General features: G+C 42.8%; 1 protein-coding gene across 3 annotated transcripts in view; it reads right to left on the minus strand.

The window, feature by feature from the left end:
- DMTF1 (cyclin D binding myb like transcription factor 1) overlaps positions 1-23,536 on the minus strand; it is a 482,730-nt gene that overhangs the window by 446,991 nt on the left and 12,203 nt on the right. For all 3 annotated transcript variants that reach the window (XM_086919720.1, XM_086919718.1, XM_086919723.1), the window contains exon 2: positions 8,555-8,670. In XM_086919720.1, the coding sequence (XP_086775846.1) occupies positions 8,555-8,670 (116 nt within the window). The remainder of the gene's footprint in view (positions 1-8,554; positions 8,671-23,536) is intronic.

Genomic DNA, 23,536 nt, shown 5'->3' on the forward strand with positions numbered 1-23,536 from the left:
CCACTAGCTGGTTATCGTCAGCATAAGATACGATTAAAGTTGCAATTGAAGTAAACAGGTTGCTAGAGGCAAACATAATACAGGAAGTAATGAGCAGTCCTTGTAATTCACCCATAATTGGAATTATGGGTGAATTACAAGGACTGCTCAAGGTAAACCAGATTGTTGTACCTTGCTGTCCCATTGTGCCAAACCCTGCAGTGATCTTGTACCAGATTCCATGGAATGCGGAATGGTTCACTGTCATTGACTTATGTCACGCAATCTTTTCCATCCCATTACATCCAGACAGCAAATTTCTTTTCTCGTTTGAGTTCGACAGTCATGTCTACGTCTGGAATCGTGTCCCCCAGGGGTACACAGAAAGTCCTTCGATTTTCAATCAGATTTTAAAAAGATGCCTCGAATCCCTGGTCCTGCCAAAAGAGTCTGTTTTGGTCCAGTACATAGACGACCTTCTGGTGGCGTCTAAAAGTTGAAACGACTGTGTCACTGATACCATTGCCTTATTGAATCATCTAGGCAAGGGAGGACATAAAGTATCTCCTGACAAATTGCAGTTCTGTAAAAACTCAGTGAAATATCTGGGGCACCAGATAGAAAAGGGTATCCGACGGGTTACTTCAGAAAGGATTAGAATAATTTGTGATATGGAGTTACCTAGAACCCAGAAGGAAGTCAGAATGTTCCTAGGAGTTGTAGGATACTGAAGACAGTGGATTGTGGGATTTGCTGTTTTAGCCAAACCATTGATAAAAATGACCAAGAAAGGAGTAGATGATCCAGTTAGTTGGGATGACGAAAGTATGACAGCTTGGATAAAACTACAACACTGTCTGTGCTCAGCTCCTGCATTAGGAATGCCAGATTATTCAAAGAACTTTGAATTGTTCTGTGATACACAAGACAATTGTGCACTCTCAGTTCTAACACAAGAACATGGTCTGACCAGACGTCCAGTGGCTTACTTTTCAGCTACTCTGGACCCAGTGGCTGCCGGGCTGCCCGGGTGTCTGAAAGCAGTAGCTGCCACTTGCACTAGTCTGGAACAAAGTGAAAACATTGTCATGGGACATCCTGTAACAGTATATAATCCACATTCTGTTGTGATTCTGTTGACCCGAACAAAGACCCAGTATCTCACACCTAGTCGGCTGACTAAGTACGAGAGAATTCTTATTGGTGCAGAGAATGTGATAATTTCCCGATGTAATATTTTGAACCCTATTTTGAACCCTGCAACCTTGTTACCCATCACCCAAAACGCAGAAGTGGAGGGTGAAATTGAACATAACTGCATTGACTTAACTGAGTTCAGCACCAAACCACGACCTGATATAAAAGAAACGGCCCTACCTGTAGAGGACCTTGTGATGTTTGTGGATGGCTCTTGCTTGAGACATGAGGATGGAGGGTTGAGTGCTGCCTATGCCGTAGTCACACTGGAAACGACCATAGAAGCATCCTATTTAAGTGAAATAAAATCTGCCCAAGTAGCCGAATTAATTGCATTGGCAAGAGCTTGTAAACAAGGAAAAATAAGAGAGTAACCATATACACTGACAGTCAATATGGTTACGGGGTTGTTCATGACTTCGGCCAGCTATGGTTGCAAAGAGAATTCATGACTTCCTCAGGTACCCCTATCAGAAATGGAAAAGTGGTACAAAACCTACTGGAAGCAATCCAGTTACCCAAAGAATTGGCGGTGGTCAAATGTGCTGCTCACAAATCTGGCAACGACGATGTGACAGCCGGAAATCGATATGCTGACCAAATTGCCCAATATTGTGCCCGATACAAAATGTCCCTAAAAATTCAAATTGTGGGGAGGCGGAAACAGCTGCCAACTTATGGTGTTTGAGAATGTATCTACTTGGAGGGAACTGAAAGAGTTGCAGCAGGCAGCAGAGGAGGAGGAAAAGCAGAGATGGGAGACAGATGAATGTCAACCCAGGGACAGGGATGGTGTTATGGTTGACAAAACGGGTATGCCTGTATTACCAGACAGCATGGTTGCTCCAATGGACAGAATGATACATGGAGACACACATATCGGGAGGGATGCGATGTGCCGTATGTTCCATGAAGTGTTTTACAATTCAAAGTTTAGAAACATTGCGGAGATGCTTTGCCAAAGGTGCTTGGTTTGTCAGCAATTTAACCCAGGGAAAAGAACAGTAGTAGACCAGAGTACGATTGGAAAGGCAGAAGGTCCCTTCGTCAGACTACAAGCAGACTTTATTCAGTTACCCATGTGCAAAGGATATAGGTATGTCCTAGTTATAGTCTGCCTATTCTCAAGGTGGGTGGAGGCCTACCCAGAAAAGAAAAATGATGCCATTACTGTAGCCAAATTGCTACTAAAGGGAGCTAATACCTAGGTTTGGTTTTCCAGAAACAATTGAAACAGACAGAGGTGGGAATTTTGCCAACGAAATCCTAGCAGAACTCTATAAAGCATTCAAGATTGAGCCTAAACTACACTGTGCATATCATCCAGAGGCTTCTGGAATAGTTGAACAGGTGAATGGCACTATAAAATCAAGATTGGCAAAAATGTGAAATTCTACGAAATTGAACTGGATAGAAGCCTTGCCTCTTGTCTTGATGGGATTGAGAAGCACTCCAAACCGAAAGACAGGCCTGAGCCCCCATGAGATACTAATGGGAAGAGTGATGCGACAGGCATGGGTACCAGGACACAAACTGCTAAGTATTTCTGATGATTTGGTACTAGAATACTGCAGGCAGCTGGGTGACCAAGTGCGTTCTATCTCTCACCAGATTGGGGAGGACGCTGTCGAATGGCCAACAACTCCAGCCCATAAACTGAAACCTGGGGATTGGGTTGTGTTAAAGAAACACACCCGGAAGAGTTGCCTTGGACCAAAGTGGGGAAAACCGAGGCAAGTGATCCTTGTGGCTACAACTGCTGTAAAGTGGATCCATGCTAGCCATACTAAGCGGGTAACCGGAGAAGAAGTGACTGAAGCTGAAGGTGGTGCAGCTGAGGAGACTCCAGACGAGGGCCCGGATCTAGCTGATGTCATACTACTGAGCACCAGTCAAGACGAATGGTTCCCAGCAGACGATCTGATTCTTGATCCAATAAGAACCAGAAAGTATTCCTACCTAGACAGAGAGTGGGATAGTGAGGATGAGACAGGACTAGAAGGAGAAGATCAGGTTATCGAGATTCACGTCAGACCTGATCAGGAGGTAGGTCAAGTAGGGACAGACCAAGTCATCGACACTCCTCCAAAGACACCCGAAACTGAAAAGGGACAGATAGTAATTAGGGCTGAAGTTCATGCGGAAGAAAATCAAGGGTTAGAAGTGCATGAACAGGAACAGATAGACATAGACGAACGTGTTCAGGAGGCAGAGCCAGAAACAGTTGAAAATCAAAGACAAATCCAAAGTATACCTGAACAAGGCCAGTTTAGAAACCAGGCAGAAGAAACTGAAGAAAGACCTGGGACTAGTCAGACAGGAAGGGAAAAAGACACTGCCGAAGCAATAGTGCCACAACAGAACGAAAATAAAAGGGCTCGTGAGGAGAGCCAAACTACAGTGACAGCTAAAAGGCTCAAGAAGAAAAGTGAACCCAGATACATAAAAAGACTGAAGCTAAGATTAAAAACAGTGGAAGAAAAGATAGAAGACCGAAAAAGAGCTGCTAGTGAAAGACAGAGAGCAGAAACTCAGCAAAACAGACGCAGTACCAGAATAAAAAGACAAAACAAAAACTACCGAAGCCCTGAATGGACCTACTTGGTGTTGGAAGAAATTGATGATCCTGAAATAAGCGATAAAAGCGACCAAGATTAGATTGCTGATCTGAGTCCCGAGGAAGAAGACCCAACCTGAAAGTGAAACTGCGTAAGCCTCTTGTGTTGAGAAACAAAGAGGGGTTGGAAATCCACCTGTGAGCCAAAAATGTCTGATTCAAATGTGAATGGAAGACCTAGAGGGAATTGTTGTAAAACTTGCTGTAAAATATGCTTATGTAGTGTAGAAATAGTAATAGTAATATGGATAGGACTAACAGTCTTTATACCTTTTACGATAAGTAAAGATACTAACTTGTACCCTACAAAATCGACGACGCCAGACATAGAAGTTGTACAAACTGAAGAAACACCACGAATTGTAGAAAGACGTGAGAATTCAGCTAGCCTGAAACAAAACAGACCTTACTTAGAAGCACCAGATGAGGAAGGACTACATTTTCACAGAATCAGAAACAGAACACATTTAAATGTCTTTGCAAATCTTTTAGTGCATTATGTAGAAGCTATGGAAATAGAAGATTGTTATGTCTGCATGAAGCGACCTACTTCTGTAGCTGAAGGTGTGACCTATCACCATTTACCCCTGACCTATGGAATTTCCTGTAGTATATTAGCAAGCTTATTTTACAGAAGCACCTTACAGTACTACTACTCAAACACTGACGTAATCTTTTCTGAACTTCCTATTCGGGGAAACCTGAACATTGTACATGTTAGAAGCGAAGTGACTCGTTACATGGGAGAATACTTTCTGACTATAGGTGACATAGATTTAAATGAAGCACGCAGAGATAATTTAACTTGTTCATTACATGAGCAAGAGAAAATGTTTTTGAAAATGGCAGAAAAGAGAAGGGAGAGTTACCAAAGAAAGGCCAATGATAAGAGACAGAAAACTCCTAAATGGACGGAAAACATGGAAAGCACCTCAAATGGCGGAGCTAATCCTGCACTGTTGCTGGACTTTGAACGGAAAGGGAAACTCTGTCTTCATAGAGAAAAGACTAGTTATTATAACAATGTATTCATCGGTTCCAGTGAATGCGATCATAATTACAAGGTAATTGGAGGTTGGGGTTTCAAAAATGGGTCAGAACCTGTGTTTCCCGGAATTTATTATATATGTGGAAACAAGGCTTATTTCAAATTGCCAGATCACTGGTATGGAAGCTGCTATTTTGGCATGGTCTTCCCGAAAATATACCATGTGAACAACGCCGCCGGAAGCAATGAAAATACTAATGGTTTAGTACGTAGTAGACGTGAAAGTGTAGGAGAAATTATAGGTGATATATTTAGTGCACTGATACCTGGAGTGGGAGTGGTTCTGAATACTCACCGTATTTGCAAATTATCTATAGTAGTGGATCGGTTATCTACTGACACTGCTGCTGGATTCCTGCTGGTCAATACTGAAATGGTTGCGATCAGATCAATGGTTTTACAGAATAGACTTGCTCTTGACACCTTATTGGCAAAAGAGGGCAGAGTCTGCAGGATGCTGAAGGCGCAACATTGTTGCACTTACATTCCTGATAAAAGCGTAGAAATTAAGAAATATGTGCGAAACATAACTAATTTGGAAAAAGAACTCAAACTACTGGAGGTTGATAGTGCCTGGAAGAGACTGACTGATGGTCTCTCCTCTGTAGGTAGTTGGTTTTCTAACATAAGTCGAAGTCTTGTTGGGAAAATACTGATGCCAATAGCTGGAATAAGTTTGATTGTGTTTATTATAATTATTTGCTGCAAATGTCAAAAATGCAGAGAGAAGTATACTGTGAACAAGAGAGGAGTAAAGAGGAATATTGACGAACTTGAATTAGAAGAGTTGAGAAACCAGATTTATAAGTAGGCTAAGGGTTTCCATCCTAATAAGGATGCTGAGAAGAGGCTCAACAACAAATTTATTGAGATCGAGATGAGTGATATGTGAGAAAGGAAGTTGGCATCTGTTTCCATTAATAGTGATGATAGTAAATATCATCAAAGAGGGGATTGATGGAGCAAGGATTCGCACGTAAAGCGACTTGCTCACATTCATGAACCTCGTTAACCTGTAATAGTATTAACCAATCCCGTTTGTCATTAATATCGCACCTTTTCAGTACACGCGGGTGTCCCAGAGATGCTTGCCTATGTGTCTATTAATCCTAATGAGGCTTGCATACTACTGAATCGCTGCTTCGCAGAAATCTAGTCTGCGCAAGCGTCGGTCATACCCATGTGATGTGACGCACTCACAGTTCTGGAGGGATTTTTTTTCGCTCATGCGCATTATTGCTAATATGGCCGCTTTGTCTTTAACATGCTCTCTGCTTGCTGCTGCCGCTTTGCACATCTGTCTATTTCTGCATAACTCCTAACCGCTATAGTTATTATAAAGTAAGGGGTCCAGTGTAGCTTATCATGGTGTGCAGTGTATTTGTTTTTTCTGTGTTTCTAATTTGTTTTCGCTTACTTTTCATGTACCGCGTATCCGTGGGCCTGGGAGTGGGGAGTTACTCCATCTTTGAAACCCAAATCAACCCAATCACGTGATGAGGGAAAAGCCGAACCACGCAGAAGCAAACCCAAACCAGCTGGCTTCCGAAGCGGAGATGCGCCTGAGAAAATCTTACTTGTACTGGGAGAAGATTTCGGCTGACCTAAAAATGATACAATTGTATAAAGTTATGTGTGTCCTATTGTTTTACACCTTTCTCAAACCATGGGAACTGGAATGTAAGGGGTGAGTACGAAAATGTAATATTCATCATGGGAACACAGAATTTTAGGTGGTGACAATGACCTAACCATCTCTCCTGACCAATCCTAAGTTGGGGATCCTGTCATTTGCAACATTTGTGGGAGGTCTGGGGACCCGCAAAGGGTATAACTAGCCTAGTTTTAACTAGAGAAATTGTCCGACTTGTCCGAGTAGCTGACCTGTCACCGGCCCTACGAACTCCATAGGTGATTGATACAGAGGGCTGCGGAGCAATCTGTCCGAAATTTCCACAAAACTCCAAGGGGTGGAAATAGTCTTAAGTGCTGGCGAAGCACTTTGCTGGGAAATTCGAGTACCCAATCGGGGTTACTGGCGGATTCCGTGCAGAGAGGGGGTAGCGCAGGCGTTGCATCCGAAGCTGCAGGTGTTGGTCGTGCCCTTTGGTGAGCCCAGTCCTGACCCAAATCCTGAGGGGTATCCTGTCCTGATTGTCCGTGAGCTGTACCTGCTCACCTACTGGCATCCTAAATCCTTGAGGGTCCTTGTCCTCGCCTTTCCCAAAGCTGACCCGTGGCCAGGGCTAGTCCTCATTCCTGTTTTAGGTAAATATATTGTGGGTGTTAGTCTATCTATTCTCCTTCCTCCTACTCTTTTAATAAAGCCTCTATGCCCATGATATTCTCTCTGTCATCTCCAAATGTCGTATCTACAAACTGTTTATTAGTTGTGTTTCATTTTTCCCCGTCCTGTAGGGTATGTTGAAACTGTTTACTTAACTAGTGTGATTACGTTTATTGATGTCTAGGATCTAAGCTTAGTTTAGTAGATAGGTTATGATTAGGATTTTGATTCACTTGTAGAAACTTTAGAAATTTACTGACTAATGTGTTTAACTCACCTTCCCTAGTATAAGCCTGAATATGAATAGCACGTTCCCTGTTACCCTTACCCAGTAGTTTTTTTTCACTCGCACTCAATGGTGCTTGCCCTCATCCATAGCTACATTATAGTTGTAATCCTGATTATTGATATTTTGACCTGTATAAGTCTTATACTCTTGTCTCTCTGAATTTTACTTACTATATAAAAATCCTTAAAACCCTTCAGGTGTCTGTGGTCATTATAAAATTACCATAGTATTGTTGACTATATGAAGTATTTTAGGATTATCTTATCTATTGTCCACTGCTAGCTCCTGATTCATCAGGAAAATATGTGCCTGTGGTAAGTCAGGTACATAGTGTTAAAGAAAACACATAGAATTACTGATGGTGGTGTGTAAACTCGCCCGATTCACAAAAATACTGTCAAACACGTCATGAGCCCAAGTGCGTGAAATCTGGTAAAACTAAGAGTCGGGTGACCTGCGCGCTCCATCACTTTCTTCTGTATTCTTAGCTTAATTGCAAAGAATTTTATTAATCAAGCAATAAAGAATTTTTCTTCATCTTCATCGCATGCTGGCCCTTATCAAGGAGGCCTACGCAGCCCGACTGTACAAATGCGTGCTATGCCCTTATTGCTGCTTGCCTCTACCTTCACTTCACCCAAAGTCCTGGCAAATGGCAACAACAAAAAACATGGAGCTAGGAGCTTTAAGTTTGGTTTTCTCTAGTGTGAAATAAGTAAATGGGACCGAACTGTGATTGGAGTCTTTAATCCAGGTCTATCAACTGCTTTGCTGTGCTCTCATAAGGTGTAGGTATTCAGAGGATGGTAAAGCAGGTACATGTACAACAGTAACATAAGAGAGTATGAAAGCACACAGTGTCAATGACACTGCACACAGCTCTAAGTGTAACCTACCCAGAGTTGCTGATCAGATATTTGAACCATCTGTGGTTGACAAAAGAAGCGTTAGAGATTTGCCCAGCCCAGAGATTTCATGGTTGTACAATGCACTACGTAAATGCTTACTAATGCTACAATTACAGGATGGCTTTATATTAGCATTTCAGGGAAGAATGAGCAGGAGGAAAAAAAATCTATTACCAATACTTTACAGACAACAACAATAGAGCACATGCATTTCCATTACTCAACATACCATTTTCAAGACAACGAAAAATAAGGTTTCCTTCAGTATCTCGAGTTAGGGTCACAGAGTTCGCGGTTTCTACTGTAACTGTTTCAGATTCTGCTGCAACTTTGCTCATACTCAATCTAAACAGGAGATAAATCAGTGTAAAGTGTTTATTGTCGAAAGAAACATTCTCGCACAAAATGGCTTTTATCTTAGATCGATAACAAACAAGTACGTTACTCTAGGAAGCAAAGTTATTCAAATAGTAGTATCTCAATTATCGAACTACTAACAGGTTTTATATGCACATATGCAAAACAATGAAGGGAGCAGCACTGGAAAAATGCTGGATTACTTACTACTAATCTTCAATGAGGAATATCCAAAAGTGTGGGAGGAATGGAACACATGATTATAGGTCCATCAAATATATCTTGCAATTAATATTTGTACTACATTATCTTATATTTCTCGGTGTAGGCTCAGGGCTACCATGAAACCTTGCATATTTGATTTATTTAGTAGGTCCTCAGCCAAGGTCGTCTTCTCCATGAGATCATCATAAATGGGAGAAAAATGTGTTTTATGCAGAAAACTGCATTTCTGAGCACATAATGAGCAGAAGACACCGTCATGTCACGCTGGGCTAGTTGTAAAAAATGCTTTTTATTGATTTTTTTCGGGTACTGGGCAGCCCACGTCACTGACTTAAGACAACCTGGTTGTAAAATTAAAACTGACAAATAGACAACGTGGCTGCAGAGTTGGAATTTTCACTCATATGATGAATGTTGTTTATTTAATAGGGAGGGTGTCAGGGCAGGACACACAAAAACCCTGATTAGATTAAAATTTGGATGTTCACTCTGAAGCTAATGTGAAGACCGACATGAACAATTCCTCTCAGGACCACTTGGATTGCAATCAAGGCTAGACACGTTTGTCTTAACTTGAAGGAGCTTTATTAGGTTGAAGCCTACCAGACAGCACAGCTGTCTAGTTTGCCGCGACATTGTGGTGACATTCTGAAAGCTTCCCTGGGAATTCAGTAATCCTATTGCTTACCACTGGCTTTGTGTTTTGTAACTCACATTTTCTTGAATTCTATCTGCTGGCTTTGTTTGTTTTAGGCTGTACAGCTTCAATTCGTCCCTTCCATTGCCCATCTCCTGTTTACAGTATTCCGAGTGCTCGTTTTCTGTAAAAAGGCCTTGAAATATTGCCTTTATCTTGTCAGTACTGTGCATTCAAAGGCGAATGTCAAATGTCAGGCTCGGTCTACCGAGGGAGCTTGGTGTTTACTGCTCTTTCTCCAAATTCAAAATGAGAGGATTTTTATAACAATCATGCTGGCTAATCGGGATGTGCTGGGGTGAGACGGCATGATGTAATTTTTTTCTAGCACACAACAAAATGTAAATTTACTGTGCAGATATTTCAGAATATATCAGTTCCACACATTATCGTTTGTGCACTGTATACTTTTAACAGTAAAACTGTATGTCTGTGCAAATGTAATGATCATTACAGACAATGCATCTTCAATTGTGATGAAGTCGCTCCCACACCATGCATACCCCACTCTACGCCACTGCACTCTACTATATGCTGCACTCAATCTGTACCACTCAAAATCTATGCCACTGCACTCTGTGCCTCTCTAAACCACACAACTCTACCGCATTCTTCTATTCACCACTGCACTCTACACCACTACAGTCTAGGTCACTATTTTGCACCAACCCACTCTACGCCACTGCCCTCTGCAACACTGCACTCTACTCTGTACCGCTCTATGCCAGTTCCCTGTATGCCAATCCACTCTATCCTACTCTAAGCCTCTGCATTCTACCCTGCACCACTCCACTCCACGCCACTGCACTCTACTCAGCGCCACTGAAATCTACACTATACCAATTCCACTCACTCTGCTCCACTGCACTCAACTCTAGATCACTTCACTCTACCATGCACCACTCCACAGTACTGCACTCTACTCTGAAATAATCTATTCTGCACCACTGCAACATACGCTACAACTACTACACTCTGTGCTGCTCTGCTCTGCAACACTTTACACCATCTACTCTATGCCACAATAATTATTCTAACCACTGCACTCTACACCATTTTACTCAGAACCACTGCATTCTATGCCACTCTATTCTACCGTGCACCACTGCAATCTCTCTGCCATGGCACTCTATTCCCTCCAGTCTAGGCCACTCCACTACATTCCACTATGTGCCAATGCACTCTACCCTGCACCACTCACTCTACCGTGCACCACTCCACTCTATGTCACTGCACTCTACACACTGCAAGTTATGCTAATGCAGGCTACGCTGCTCTACACAATTGCACTCTACGTCACTGCGCGCTACGCCATTCTATTCTACTCTTCCCCGCTGTACTCTATGCCATTGCTCTCGGGACTAGTCTACCCCACTGCACTCTACACCGCTCCACCAATTCACTTTACCACGCACCACTACACTCTACCCTGCACCACACCACTCTGAAACAATAAACTCTACTCCAATGCACTCTATTTCACTGCACTATACTCCACTCTACGCTTTGCCACACCACTATACTCTACACCACTGAACTCCAAACCAACGCACTCTATGCCAATCTAATCTGCACCACTCTACTTTACGCCACTTTGCTCCAAGCCGCATTAATCCACTGTATCACACTCCATTCTATTACCACACTCCATTCTATCACACTCTACTCCAATAAATGTTGCTCCACTCTATGCAACTCTACTCTGCGCCACTTTACTCCACTCTATTCTAAGCCACTCCATGACAATCTACTCCCCTCTACACCATTCTACTCTACTTTACCCTACTCAACACCCTCTAAACCACTACACTGAATGCCACTCCACTGTACGACACTTCACTCAACTCTATTACACTACACGGAACGCTATGCCACGCTACGCTACTCTACTCTACTCTACCCCTTCATACTACAACACTCTACTCCCTCCACGACACTCCCCCTCCACTCAACTCAACTATATGCCACTTCACAACACACGCTTTTGCGTCAATAACTTTTAGCCATGCTGAACAGCAGCCACGCTGGTGTACAACATGGCTAAAACATATTGTAAAGCCAAGACCTCACACAAGGGCAAGACCTATTGGTTTTGCCAATGGTGGTTTATCTGGTTACATCACTCTTTTCCCTCACTCATGTTCAACCAGATTCCCGGTTTGGTATATTTTGCCCAAACATCTGTGCATCTAATTCAATCCCAATATTTCTGGAAAAGAGCAGAAAATGTATATATTCTCAATTATTACTCTATGATTTTCTAAGCTCTTTCTAGTGCGCAGGGTATATGTTGTGGTCACTCTTGCGCTTTACAACATCCCAATTCATTCAGACATTTGTATCTTATCTTAGGCGTCAGTGCGCTTTACAAATTGCACCTAAGCTTCCTGGTGCTGATAGACAGAATGAGTGAGGAGGGAGCACGAGTGGCGGAATTCTAGTTAAGGGGAGGGAAAAGGTGAGTTTTTAGCAATTTTCTGAAGTTCAGAAGGGAAGAGGAGGATTTGATTGAAAGAGAAAGGAGATTCCATGGCACTGGAGCTAGGTAGGAAAAACGGCGACTGCCGAATTTCTTGGTTTTATTTTTAGGAGTGACTAGCAAATGACGGTGGGCTGATCGGAAATTACGTATTGGACGATGAGGACGGATGAGAAATTTGAGGAACGCGGGGCCAGAGCAGCGAAGGGCTTTGAAAGTGAGGCATGCCACCTTGAAGGCTGCCCTTTGGTCTATTGGGAGCCAATGAAGGCTGTGGAGCAAAGGCTTGGCTGATTGCCATCTGAGGGTTCCATGAATTAAGCGGGCCACTTGATTCTGGACGACTTGGAGGCAATGTAACAGAAATTGTGGAAGACCGTGGTAAATGGAGTTAGAAAAGTCCAGACGGGAGAGCACAAGTGAGATGACAGTTTGGGTAAGCCTCCAGTACCTCAACTATATGCTATGCATGATAACACTGCATGCCTTACGTAGAATCACTGCACTCTGCTTGCAAACCATTCATCAATGTCTGATCTTATATTGCAGTTGTCACCATTTGGCTCCTACGGGGACCTCTCAGAATTCAGAAAATTTTTCCGTGTTTCGTGATAAACTGTTATTGGTCTGTGCAAGTACCACAACAGGGTCATCAGACACCTTACGGAAGTTATGGAACCTCTAAGCCATCTTTTACATAATGGTCAGGATTTTGTTTAGAGTCACAAACAGCAGCAGGTGGTTACCCACATCAAGCAGTCCACTGTCCATAGGTTATACTTGACCCCAGAGCAAGTGCTCGGATATTTCCAGGTGGCTGACGCAGCATGCGCTAGATTTGGAAAGGTAGGAGTGCACATTGAACACATGTTTTGGGAATGTCCCATACTAACTCCATTCTGGGATGAGGTCTTACAGGTGATCGAGGAGGACATTGAAAAGGGGGTTCCCTGCACCCTGGGACACTGCTTACTGGCATGGTTTTCCCATACATTGGAAACGAAAGTCACAAGAAAGTTCCAAGACTTAGAATTTATCCTCACCAAGCGAGAGCTAGCGGGAAACTGGAAATCCCCAGGGGGGTTCCTGGACTCATATATGGAAAAAAGAAATGGTTAATGGGAGTGATGCGAAGAGAGGATACTCCTAAGAGAAGCCCGAAGAGGTATAGGAAAGATTGAAGTGGCCTGAGCCTGGGAACCTCTGCTGGACAATCGCTACAATCCTGAACCAGACACACCTGCAGGATTGCCATGATCACTCTGAATTAGTGTTGCACTGTCTGCCATGCCCTAAATTGTGCACCCCTTAACACTTGATGGTATATGGTTCAGGTCTTCCTGCCTAACATACCGGAGTCCTCTTTTTGACCACACAGTGTCATTTCACTTTGGGAATGCTATACAGACTCTGACTCATGAGGGGGGAAGAGGGTGGGTGGGGGCGGTGGGATATTTGACTGTGTACTATTTGTTTTCCATTGAACACATGCGTGACAACAAACACTTGTATTGTTTGATGTTTGAAAACCAATAAAATCTGTTTTTAAAGAAATTTAAAAAGTTAAGAGGTCCATTGTCTCAGATCCAATTCGGAAGTCCTTTTTATATTATTATCAGTGTCAATGCGTTGCTTATGGTTGGGGTCGTTCTTTCTCAAAAGGAGGAAAGTGGATTTTAAGTCAAAGACTACCATGATGCAAATATATGGTGATAGAGAAGGAGTTAGCCTGTGTTTGGGCTATCCATCACTTAACACATATCTGGAGTAAATATTTGTTTAGAACGAACTCCAAATTATACGTTAGCATTTTTTCACCTGAGAATGGTCTACTGCGAGGATAGCTCATTTGAGTACAAAACTGCAGGAATTATATTCTCACTGGAGTGGAGTGGTGTGGCTCACTCGTTAGAGGCGGCAGACCCGAGAGCAGAGAACGGCCCGGGACCAGGGTTCGATTCCCGACGCGGCAGGGTCTTGGACCAGGATCAGCGGACTCGATAATTCTCGCATCGGTGCCTACTCCAACCAGAGATCACACTCGGCAACTCTGGGCATTAGCTTGCCTCATCTCCACAACGCCCCCTCACAAACGCCGGGGATGCTTGGTTTCACCTTGGAGAATCCCAGGAGGGACTATCTCACAGGGAAAGCCAGGACGGGTTCCCCAGCGGTCTATAGCGCTACGAGGCCTGCGGTGCGGGTAGCAGTGCGCTTTACAAGACACACAATTTACAATTATTTATTTACTGTTGGGACAGAAAAGTCCTCTGCATAGTTAAAGATGTGTACCCTTGCCTCGACTGCCCAACTGTACTATTGACTGATCCCTAAAGCTGTTCTTCACGTGTGCACCATGTCATAGCCCTGCTGCACTGCGAGGGGCGCCCAAAGTGCCACAGTCACAGTGGTGAAAGGGTATTGTCTTCACCAAGAGTTGAGCAGCACAAGTGTGGTGGCAGCAGCATACCATGAAGCGATCAGTAGTAGTGAACAAGTCATTTTTACTGGGTTACTGGAGTGAGGCCTACAGGCTCACTCATATTTTTTAAAGTTTAAGGTATGCTTAGCTTACCCATGTCCTACATCAGGTAGCTCTGTACTGCTGTGCAGCGCAGGACTAATGACTCTGCCTGGATATGTGTGCGCCTGGGAAGGGTACAGCACAAGGATATAGTAGGATTAGTACTGTGACTGGGTGCATGTAGAAGAATAGATGATATGAAAGATGTGGTGCTGTACACTGCATGCACAATGAAAGCATGTGCTGGGTGTATGTGTGCTTGTTTGAAGTACAATACATGAAGAGTGAAGTCAGTGTGCTTCTGAATGTCGTTATTCCTTTACATACGTAGAGTTAGAAAAAAAATATTTATTTTTCTATAAAAAAATTTATTGGACTTGACATTGATCTATTGTTTGTACTATGTGCACTTTAAATTAAGAGGTGTGTTAACTTATCTGTATCTACACTTCCTTCTCCACAGAGGGAGCCTTTGATTGCTAGTCCACAGCACCACTGAGAGTCATGTGCAGAAGGGGTACTTGGCCCAATTGCTCAGGATCCATAGGAGGTCTGCTCCCAGGACATCAGGAGTAAAAGGTCTCAACCACCAACGTTTGGGCCGAGCAACCCCTGTGTGCCCAATGGACCTGTAAGAGAAAGGGGTTCTGACACAGACACATGTTACAGTGAAGAACAAGCATTGGCAAAGCCAATAGGTCTCGCCCCAGAGAGCTATTGGCTTTGCCAATGTGTTTTAGCCATGTTGTACAACAGTGTGGCTGCTGTTCAGCATGGCTAAATGTTAGTACTGTAGAGTTGGCTAGCAGGCCTTGAAAAATCTATTCGCCCACTTGCTATTGCGAGTCAAATTTTTATCAGATATTTTTGAAGGCCTGCTTGCTCATTCTGGCAAGCTGACAAATAACAACAGTTCTGTTCACTTACAAAGTAAATGAGAAACAAAGATGCCTTTCAATCTTGTTTTTACCTTGTCACATTTGCTTTGCATTCAGAGACAGATGTCAAAAGTCAGTGTCTACCTACATTTACTTTTCTTTCTCGGACTGCGAAGTTAGAGGATTTTGTAAAGTGAACTGTGTGACAATCATGCTGTGCAAAGCATGTGAAATGAAAGGCTTCAAGAGGTCAGGCTTTTTTTGTAACAACATTGAAAAGGCTAATAAGTGAAGTGAAGAAGCATTTCAAAATATATTTTGGTCATTGTGAAGGTACATGTTTGTATTTCTGTGTGGTGAAAAACTGATTTTTATAGGATGAAAACATATCATAACACTTTACTTAGATGTGCAATGATAAATATTTTTGCAGAGCCCAATTTCCAAACATTGTTTGTACGCTATATAGTTTTATCAGTAAAACTGCAAGCTAGTGGGAACAATTGTGGCCATTTCAATTGAAAATGTACTGGATGTAAAGGACAGTGCACTACCACAGCATGTTATATTAATATATTTATTTAAAGTGAGCTTTTAAAGATGAACTGAGAAATATCTGTCTCCCGCCCTGATAACAATGATATTAGTGAACTAAGAGGCAAGTAAGGGATTATGTGTACCCTATATGTGGACTCAATTCCTATTATATATGGAGCAAAAGCCTAGTCTATAAAAAAAAAGTATGTTTTTATGAACAGAAGAAATGCTTAACGTACATATTTGATGGTGCTCCTATATCGGATAATGAAGAAAAAGGCAGCTCCATAAAATACATTTTTTGCCCAGGATCACATAGTTTGAGCCCAGTTTAACCTTACAGTTAGGTCAAGTAGTATTCAAATTACTAGACATGCAGGTCTAGTAACAATTTTATTATTTTTCGAGGCCTGAGTGGAGAGGAGTGCAGTGTACAGTGGATTAGAATGATGTAGATTGCAGTAGCGTAGAATGGAGTACAGTAGAAAAGAGTGGAGTAGAGTAAAATGTTGTAGAGTGGAGTGGCGTGGAGTGGCATGAACTGGAGTGACATAGAATGGAGTAGAGTGGAGTGTTCTAGAGTGGAGTAGTGTGTTCTGGAGTAGAGTGTCATGAAGTGGAGTATTGTAGAGTAGAGCCGGGTGCTGTAGAGTGGAGTGTCGGAGTGGAGTAGACAGGCGTGAAGTGGTGTGGTGTAGAAGGAAGCAGTGTCATGGAGTGGTGTCTAGTATCGTAGAGTGGAGTGCTGTAGAGTGGGCTGCTGTAGAGTGGAGTGGCGTCGAGCAGTGTGGAATGAATTATTGTTGTGGAGTGGTGTAGAGTTGAGTTTCGTTTCATAGAGAGTAATAACATGGAGCGAAGTTGCAAAGAGCAGAATAGAGTATCGGAAGGTGGAGCCGCCTAGAGTGGAGTACAGAGACAGAGTAGAGTTGTATAGAGTGGGGTGTTATAGAGGGTGGAGTGGGGTTGTTTAGAGTGGCGTAGAATGGATTCTCCTAGAGTGAAGTGTTATAGAGTGGAGTGGCATAGAGTGGAGAGTCAGAGTTGAGTGACAGAGCGAAGTGCCGTAGAGTGGACTGTCAGAGTGGAGTGGACGATCGCAGAGTGGAAGAGAGTAGAGTGGAATGTTGTAGAGTGGAGTAACAGTTGAATAGAGTGTTTTATAGTGGAGTGGCATACAGTGGCATGGAACAACGTGTCCTAGAGTGGCGTGGCATAGAGTGGAGTAAAGTGACGTGGAGGGTTAGGGTATGGCCTGCTGTTCTCTTGCCTGGTATGTGGACTGGACCTGCATCTCTAAACCCAGGACCCCTTGAGCGACTAGAATGGCTAGTTGGCTGACCTCCTGATCAGAAGCCTCAGGGACAAAGCAGACATCTAATAACCTTGAACCCAGCACCTTTACTCTGCTCTGCGAGTCCTGCATTCCCAAGTGGCACCACTCCAGCCTTGGAAGGAGGCCTGAAAGGTGCTTTGCCAACCCCTCGGTGGATCCAGCAGAACTGACGCATCTCCTCTGCAGAGCATCTCATGCAGAACTGGCGCATTGTCCTAGCTGCTCGGCGCATCACCCTCGGAACGGACGCATTGACACTGCTGCACAGACTTCTCATCAGCCAACGCATCTCCAAGCAAGGACATTGCCACGCCCAACGCAGCCCACCAGAACTGCCACTGCATGCAGCATCTCCTCGATAACGGAACCCACATCTCTCAACAACCAGAATTTAAGGTACTCTTGTTCAACAGTCCTAACTGGGTCCCTGTAGCCGGCTTGGGTTCCATCGCAGTCGGTCTGAACTTATGACTTTGCCTCAGTTCGGCGAGACAACTATAGTTGTCAATTTGTGCTTTTTGGTGCTAATTCTTCAAAAATGTTTTTCTCTGGTTCTACCGATTGTATTTATGTCCTTTTGGTCTTGATTTATTAAAAAGTACACTATTTTTTCTAAATTGGTGCAGGATTTTTCTTGAGTGGTGTTTTCACTTTACTACTGTTTGAAGTGCTGCATAAATACTTTACACATTGCCTCCAAGTTAAGCCTGACTGTTCTGTGCCAAGTTATCAGAGGGTTAAGCACCAGTTAGTTTGCAGTTTGGTTATAACTTAAACCTAACAAGGATTGTGGTTCATGATCGAGTAAGGTTTAACCCCAGTCAACCAGTAACCCAATTTCTCACAACAGCCTAATAAGACTAGAAAATAAGCAAATACGGATGGCAAAAGGCAAAGCAAATGGCAAGCAATGAGCAGAATAAATTACTAGGTCTCCTTTCTCAAGAACCCAATATGTATTTCTCAACCAGACCGTTGTGCCGCCTTGTAGGCTCAATTACACAGTTGCTTTCCTTTTGTGTGTTCGCTGTTTGGCAGAAGTAAGTCAGGTGCCTGATATTAGGACTTTGATATAGTGGCATCAGTTGAAGGGATTATCGTATAATTATTTAATGGAGTTTTCAAGAAGGATACAATAAAAGTTAGTCTGATACCATCTTGAATTTAGGGGGGATATATACTACAAAGGGTTGGCCTTCCAGTAACACTATGGAAGGGTATCTCAAGCCTCTTTCATTTTTCTCTAAAATTAAAAGTGTCTGGCGAGCTTCTTATGGTGGACCGATAAGTTCAAGCTTGCCGAGGATGTACCATGGTCCATTATGAAGCGTGGAACTCCAAGAAATAAGGGTGTGTGTTTCTTAACCAATCTCATAAGGACCTTTTCCTGATAGCCTCGTATGGATTGGCAGACTGATGAGTGGGTTAGGTTGTGGTAGCTCAAGACTAATCACTTTGGTTGAAGTTTATCCTTTGCCCTTCAATTAATTTTAAAATCTAATATTCCTTTTAGTTATATTTGATTTCCTAATGTTCTCAAAGGGAGTGATAAGTTACATTTTCAGTGCATATTTTATATAGAACAGTATTCTATACTTATTAATGTTGTGTGTCTACAGTAACAGGAGTCTTAAAACCTACACTCCGCCCAAGCAAACTAAGTTGGCCGCAATATGCTTGACAAAAGTTGGCATTATACATCTCTGGGCAGTTTAATTGTTTGGCTATGTACATATACACTGTACTGGTGTTTGTAGAGGACCACTCTACATGGCCTTCGGTCAAATTTATTGAAAGACCCACTAGTCATTCATTCATTTTCTTTATTCGGTTTTTAACAGGTAAAAAACCATAAAAGCAGTTTCAGAGATAATTCATATTTAAACATTTAAAATTCGATGCAATAAAACATTATCGAACAGTGACATGGGGGAACTCTGAACAATTTACATAATACATAAAAGTGCTGGTTTATCCGAACAATTAATTATAAAACAGAGTTTTTACAGATTCAATCTATGTCTAAAGATGCATTTCAGAAATTTAACTACGAACTTTGAAGTCCATTCCAACTCTAAAAACTGCAGGTGTAACAACGCTAAGCGACATCTTCTGATACCCATCAGTTTTAACAAGGGAATCAGCCAGATCTTTCTATGCCCATCATAAAATTTACAGAAAAGTAAAGTATGAATGGTTGCCTGCGCAGAAATCTCATCACACGGACATGGTGGTAACGCGGAGTCCCAGTTATTTCTTGTTGGGAAGGCAACCAAGCGATGAAAGAGATTTAGCCTGAACCTAGTCAGGAGAAATCTCTCAAAAATAGTAAAATCATGTGTCAAGTACGGCTAAATTGAAGGAGTAGTTTGGACCACCATAGAATGTTGGCCAGAAGTTTTAATAACTTCTTTGGTAGTTCGTAGTTCTTCTAAATGCGCTAGGGACATCACTTTTAGTGTCTTCCTTGATAGTTCCTGAATTGAACAGGGTACAAGATAATGTTTTTCTAGTCCTAAGTCATTCAAAAAATTCTTGATGTAGGACAACCATTCAATTTTGTGCGAGTAATCCAGGGACATACAATCTGTAATTATTTGTTGAGTGAACACATTATTTTCAGATGACCAAATTCGGTGCAAAAGAAGAAGTAGTTGAATCTTGGCCAAGTCTAGTAGATAGGAAATCCCCAGTTCTATGTGACATGAAAGAGTGGGCACACTCTTAGGTACCGCTAATAAAAATCTTAGGAAAACGTTCTCAGCCACTTGTAGGGCACCGATATTCGCGTACCCCTACACTCCAGCCCCGTACAGAGCTATTGCCTGGCATTTGGCTCTATATATCTTTAACAATTCCACCGGTGGCCTCTTAACCAGCTTTTGTGAAAAATTTATGAGGGCTGCAATAGCTCTCATAAGATGGAATTTTCTGGCCTCGATCGCGGGTTTCCAATTTAATTTTTGAGAAATGATAATTCCCAAATATGGGTATTGATCTGTGGTGGTGAGTTTTTCCTTCTTAAGATATATATCTTTTGCCACTTTTTTTCCCTGGTCCGGCTATCATTACATAGGGTTTTTTTTATATTTATATGTAGATCTAGCTTTCCCATGAAATCAGAATATCTGTCCAGAGCCCTCTGGAGTTCACGGGGGTGCGCGCCAGAATCACAGCGACATTCGCGTAAAGCAGAGCGGGAATCGGATGTTTTTTTATTTGTGGAAGATCCTGGCCCCCCTTCAGCATGGCCATCTCCAGGCCATTAGTGTAGAGTGTAAACAGAAAGGGGGCCAAGACACAACCTTGCCGAACTCCACGCTCTACTCTAAACGGTGCGGACAGCTCACCCTTTACCCCGAACCTCACCCTCGCAGATGCATTGGAGTATAATTCTCGCAGAAAGTCCACCAATGGTGAATCTAACCCCATTGTTATTAATACAGACCAGAGTTTAGCATGGGAAACACAGTCGAAAGCTACGGACAAATCGACATATACCATGTACAATCTGCCCGGATACGCGCATACATATTTACCCAATAACATGGTCAGATTCAGTGCTTGTTCAGTTGTTCAGAGTCCTTCCCGAAACCCATATTGGAGGTCCGAGATCCTGCCCTCATCAGCCCACTGCTGGAGACGCTCAAGGACAACTCTACCTGCCACTTTGCCCAGGGAATCCAGCAGCGAGATCGGGCGATAGCAAGAAGCCTCATGGCGGTCTCCTTTCCTAAAGATAGGGACCATAGTTGATTTAGTCCAGGAGTCAAGCAAACCCAGCTCCGTCACAGCCTTAAATACCCTGGTCAGCATTGTGGCCCACAGATCCAGATTGTATTTATATAGATCAATGGGAACCCCATCTGGGCCTGGGGCCTTGCCGTTTTTGCTTGCTACTAGAGCGTGGAGTACCTCGTTAATTATAAATTATAAAGTAATAAGGTAACGTACTTCGGGAAGGGTACTACTGAAACCTAGATCTTCTCCCATGTCCGCTGAACCTTTCTGGAATATCTTTGTAAAATGGGCCCCCCAGACAGATTCGTCGATCGCTACATCTAAGCTCGGGAGATTTTTAAGATCGACTAAAAAAGGAGATTTAACCACTGTCCAGAACACTGCACTATTCTTGTCCGTGCAACTTTTGTGTAACTGAGCCTATAGAACCTGTTTTAATTCTGCTTTCCTCTCCTTTAATGCGATGTTATAATCCCTCCTAAGGGTTGCTATTTCCTGTGTCGCTCCGTTTGGTTTTTGTAGTGCTATTTTTAATTTGGAGTGTGCTGCCGTGCATCTGTGATTGAACCACCCTACTTTCTTCGGTTGGATATTTTTTATCTTAACCGAAAGTGATTCTTTAATTGTTTAAGATTACCCCAAAGTTACATAGAAGTTCCTCATTTGGAACTAACGGGTCTAAACATTTAACAATTGAGGGGTAGGCTACTTTTATAACTTTTTCCGTTAACTCTGAAGGGTCTACCTTCTACTATTTTATGGAGAATCCATTTATTCTATCCAAGTGCAAAGCATTCTGACTTAATGTACTAGCTGTGCTTTGCGTAGTGTGGTAGTAAAATGGGCGAAATTCTAGGCTTAGGACACAGTGATCGCTTAGTGTATTAATGTAGCAAAATTAATTTCACGATTGGCTAAGACATTTGATATTAAAATGTAGTCTATCGTAGTCTCCCCAGAAATGTTGGATCCAATTGCTGAGGTGTATCATTCATTTTGTTAGCTATTACAAGGTCCAGGTCGGAGAGGATTTCGTTTAGATACTTTCCAGTATTCGAGTGATTGAAGTGGGCTCTGGGTTCTTCATTTTCATCCACTAACCCACAGAGGTTACTAATACTGAGTTGACATGGGTGTTGATTAAAATCGCCCCCCCCCCCCGATAATTGTTGCTAATGCCCTACCTCCAGAGCCTCTCGTCAAGGAGGATAATTTATCACGCACTTTATACAAAACCTTCAACAGCTCTCCTTCTGATAGGTTATTATAGAAATTTAGCAGAAGGACAGTGTCCTTGCTATTAAAGCAAAGACTGAGTAACTGAAAATGTATACTTCTAATTCTACTGGTGTTATTGTCACCCCCCCCTATTGTGTTTGCTATAAATATACTTAAACCACCTTTCGCACTGCCAGAGTCACGGCTAGTGCAGGAGTAAAATAGGTCTTATATCCTACCAGATGGATTTCATGTGCAGACCAGGTCTCCTGAAGACAAATTAAATTATATTTCTGAAAAAGATGTAAACCGGTCCCATCTACTATCTTAGGCCGAAGGCCGGCTAGGTTCCAAAAGAGAAACTTTAGCGAAGGGCGTTCCATGTCTGGTGTATAGTTCACTGAAGGGATAGGGGAGACTATCTGCACAACATCAGGCGTGCCAAGTTCCACCGTATTTTCTCGGGACGCAGTGGAGGTAACGGCACCCAAAGATGTTAAAGCTTTGTTGCCGGGTGACACTCAGCCTCTCCCTGGTTCTGAGTGGTTTAATTCAGGCGATAACGTGTCGTCCCCTGCTAAATTAGATTGATTACCTGCCATACTGATTGTTGGGAGTTCAGGCGTTGTGGAACGTGCATAATTTAAAGTATCCCCAATGGCCTGGTTACGAAGTCAACCGACTCCTTCCAGCCCAGAAAACCTCCAAAAACAATTGAACGTGGGGACATTAATACCAAAACGTTCTGTACTAGGCCCAAAAGGGGCCCGGTGTCTTGGAGGGCGTGACATCAGTGATTGGGGATAAAAATAGCTTAAAACATGTGTGGAAATTTCTTCGCTGCTACCCACGTTATACCAGTCACCAATGTGTCTCACTGCTCTACAGTCCTTAAAATTCACAACAACAACGTCCCCCCTTCTGTCCTTCGGACGACTCCCCACCCAACCCAGTCGCCTTACGCTGAGGATTTCTCCATTTATATGTGCTGGTAAAGGTCTATTTTTACTTAACCAATATATCACTTTGTTTTTCAATTGTCGGTGGTCCTCTGTTTCCTCCCCAAGTTCCGGAACCCCTGCCAAGACCACAATGTAAGGTGCAGCCTCAGGTGGGAGGTCTATTTTTATCTGTTGTATTCTTTGCCTCTTATTTGGAAGAGAAGATCCAGTGACTATTGTTTGAGAGGTTCCTTGTTTATTGGCCGTCCCTTCTGTTA

This window comes from Lissotriton vulgaris, chromosome 1_1, assembly GCF_964263255.1.
Source record: "Lissotriton vulgaris chromosome 1_1, aLisVul1.2, whole genome shotgun sequence".
NCBI lineage: Eukaryota > Metazoa > Chordata > Amphibia > Caudata > Salamandridae > Lissotriton > Lissotriton vulgaris.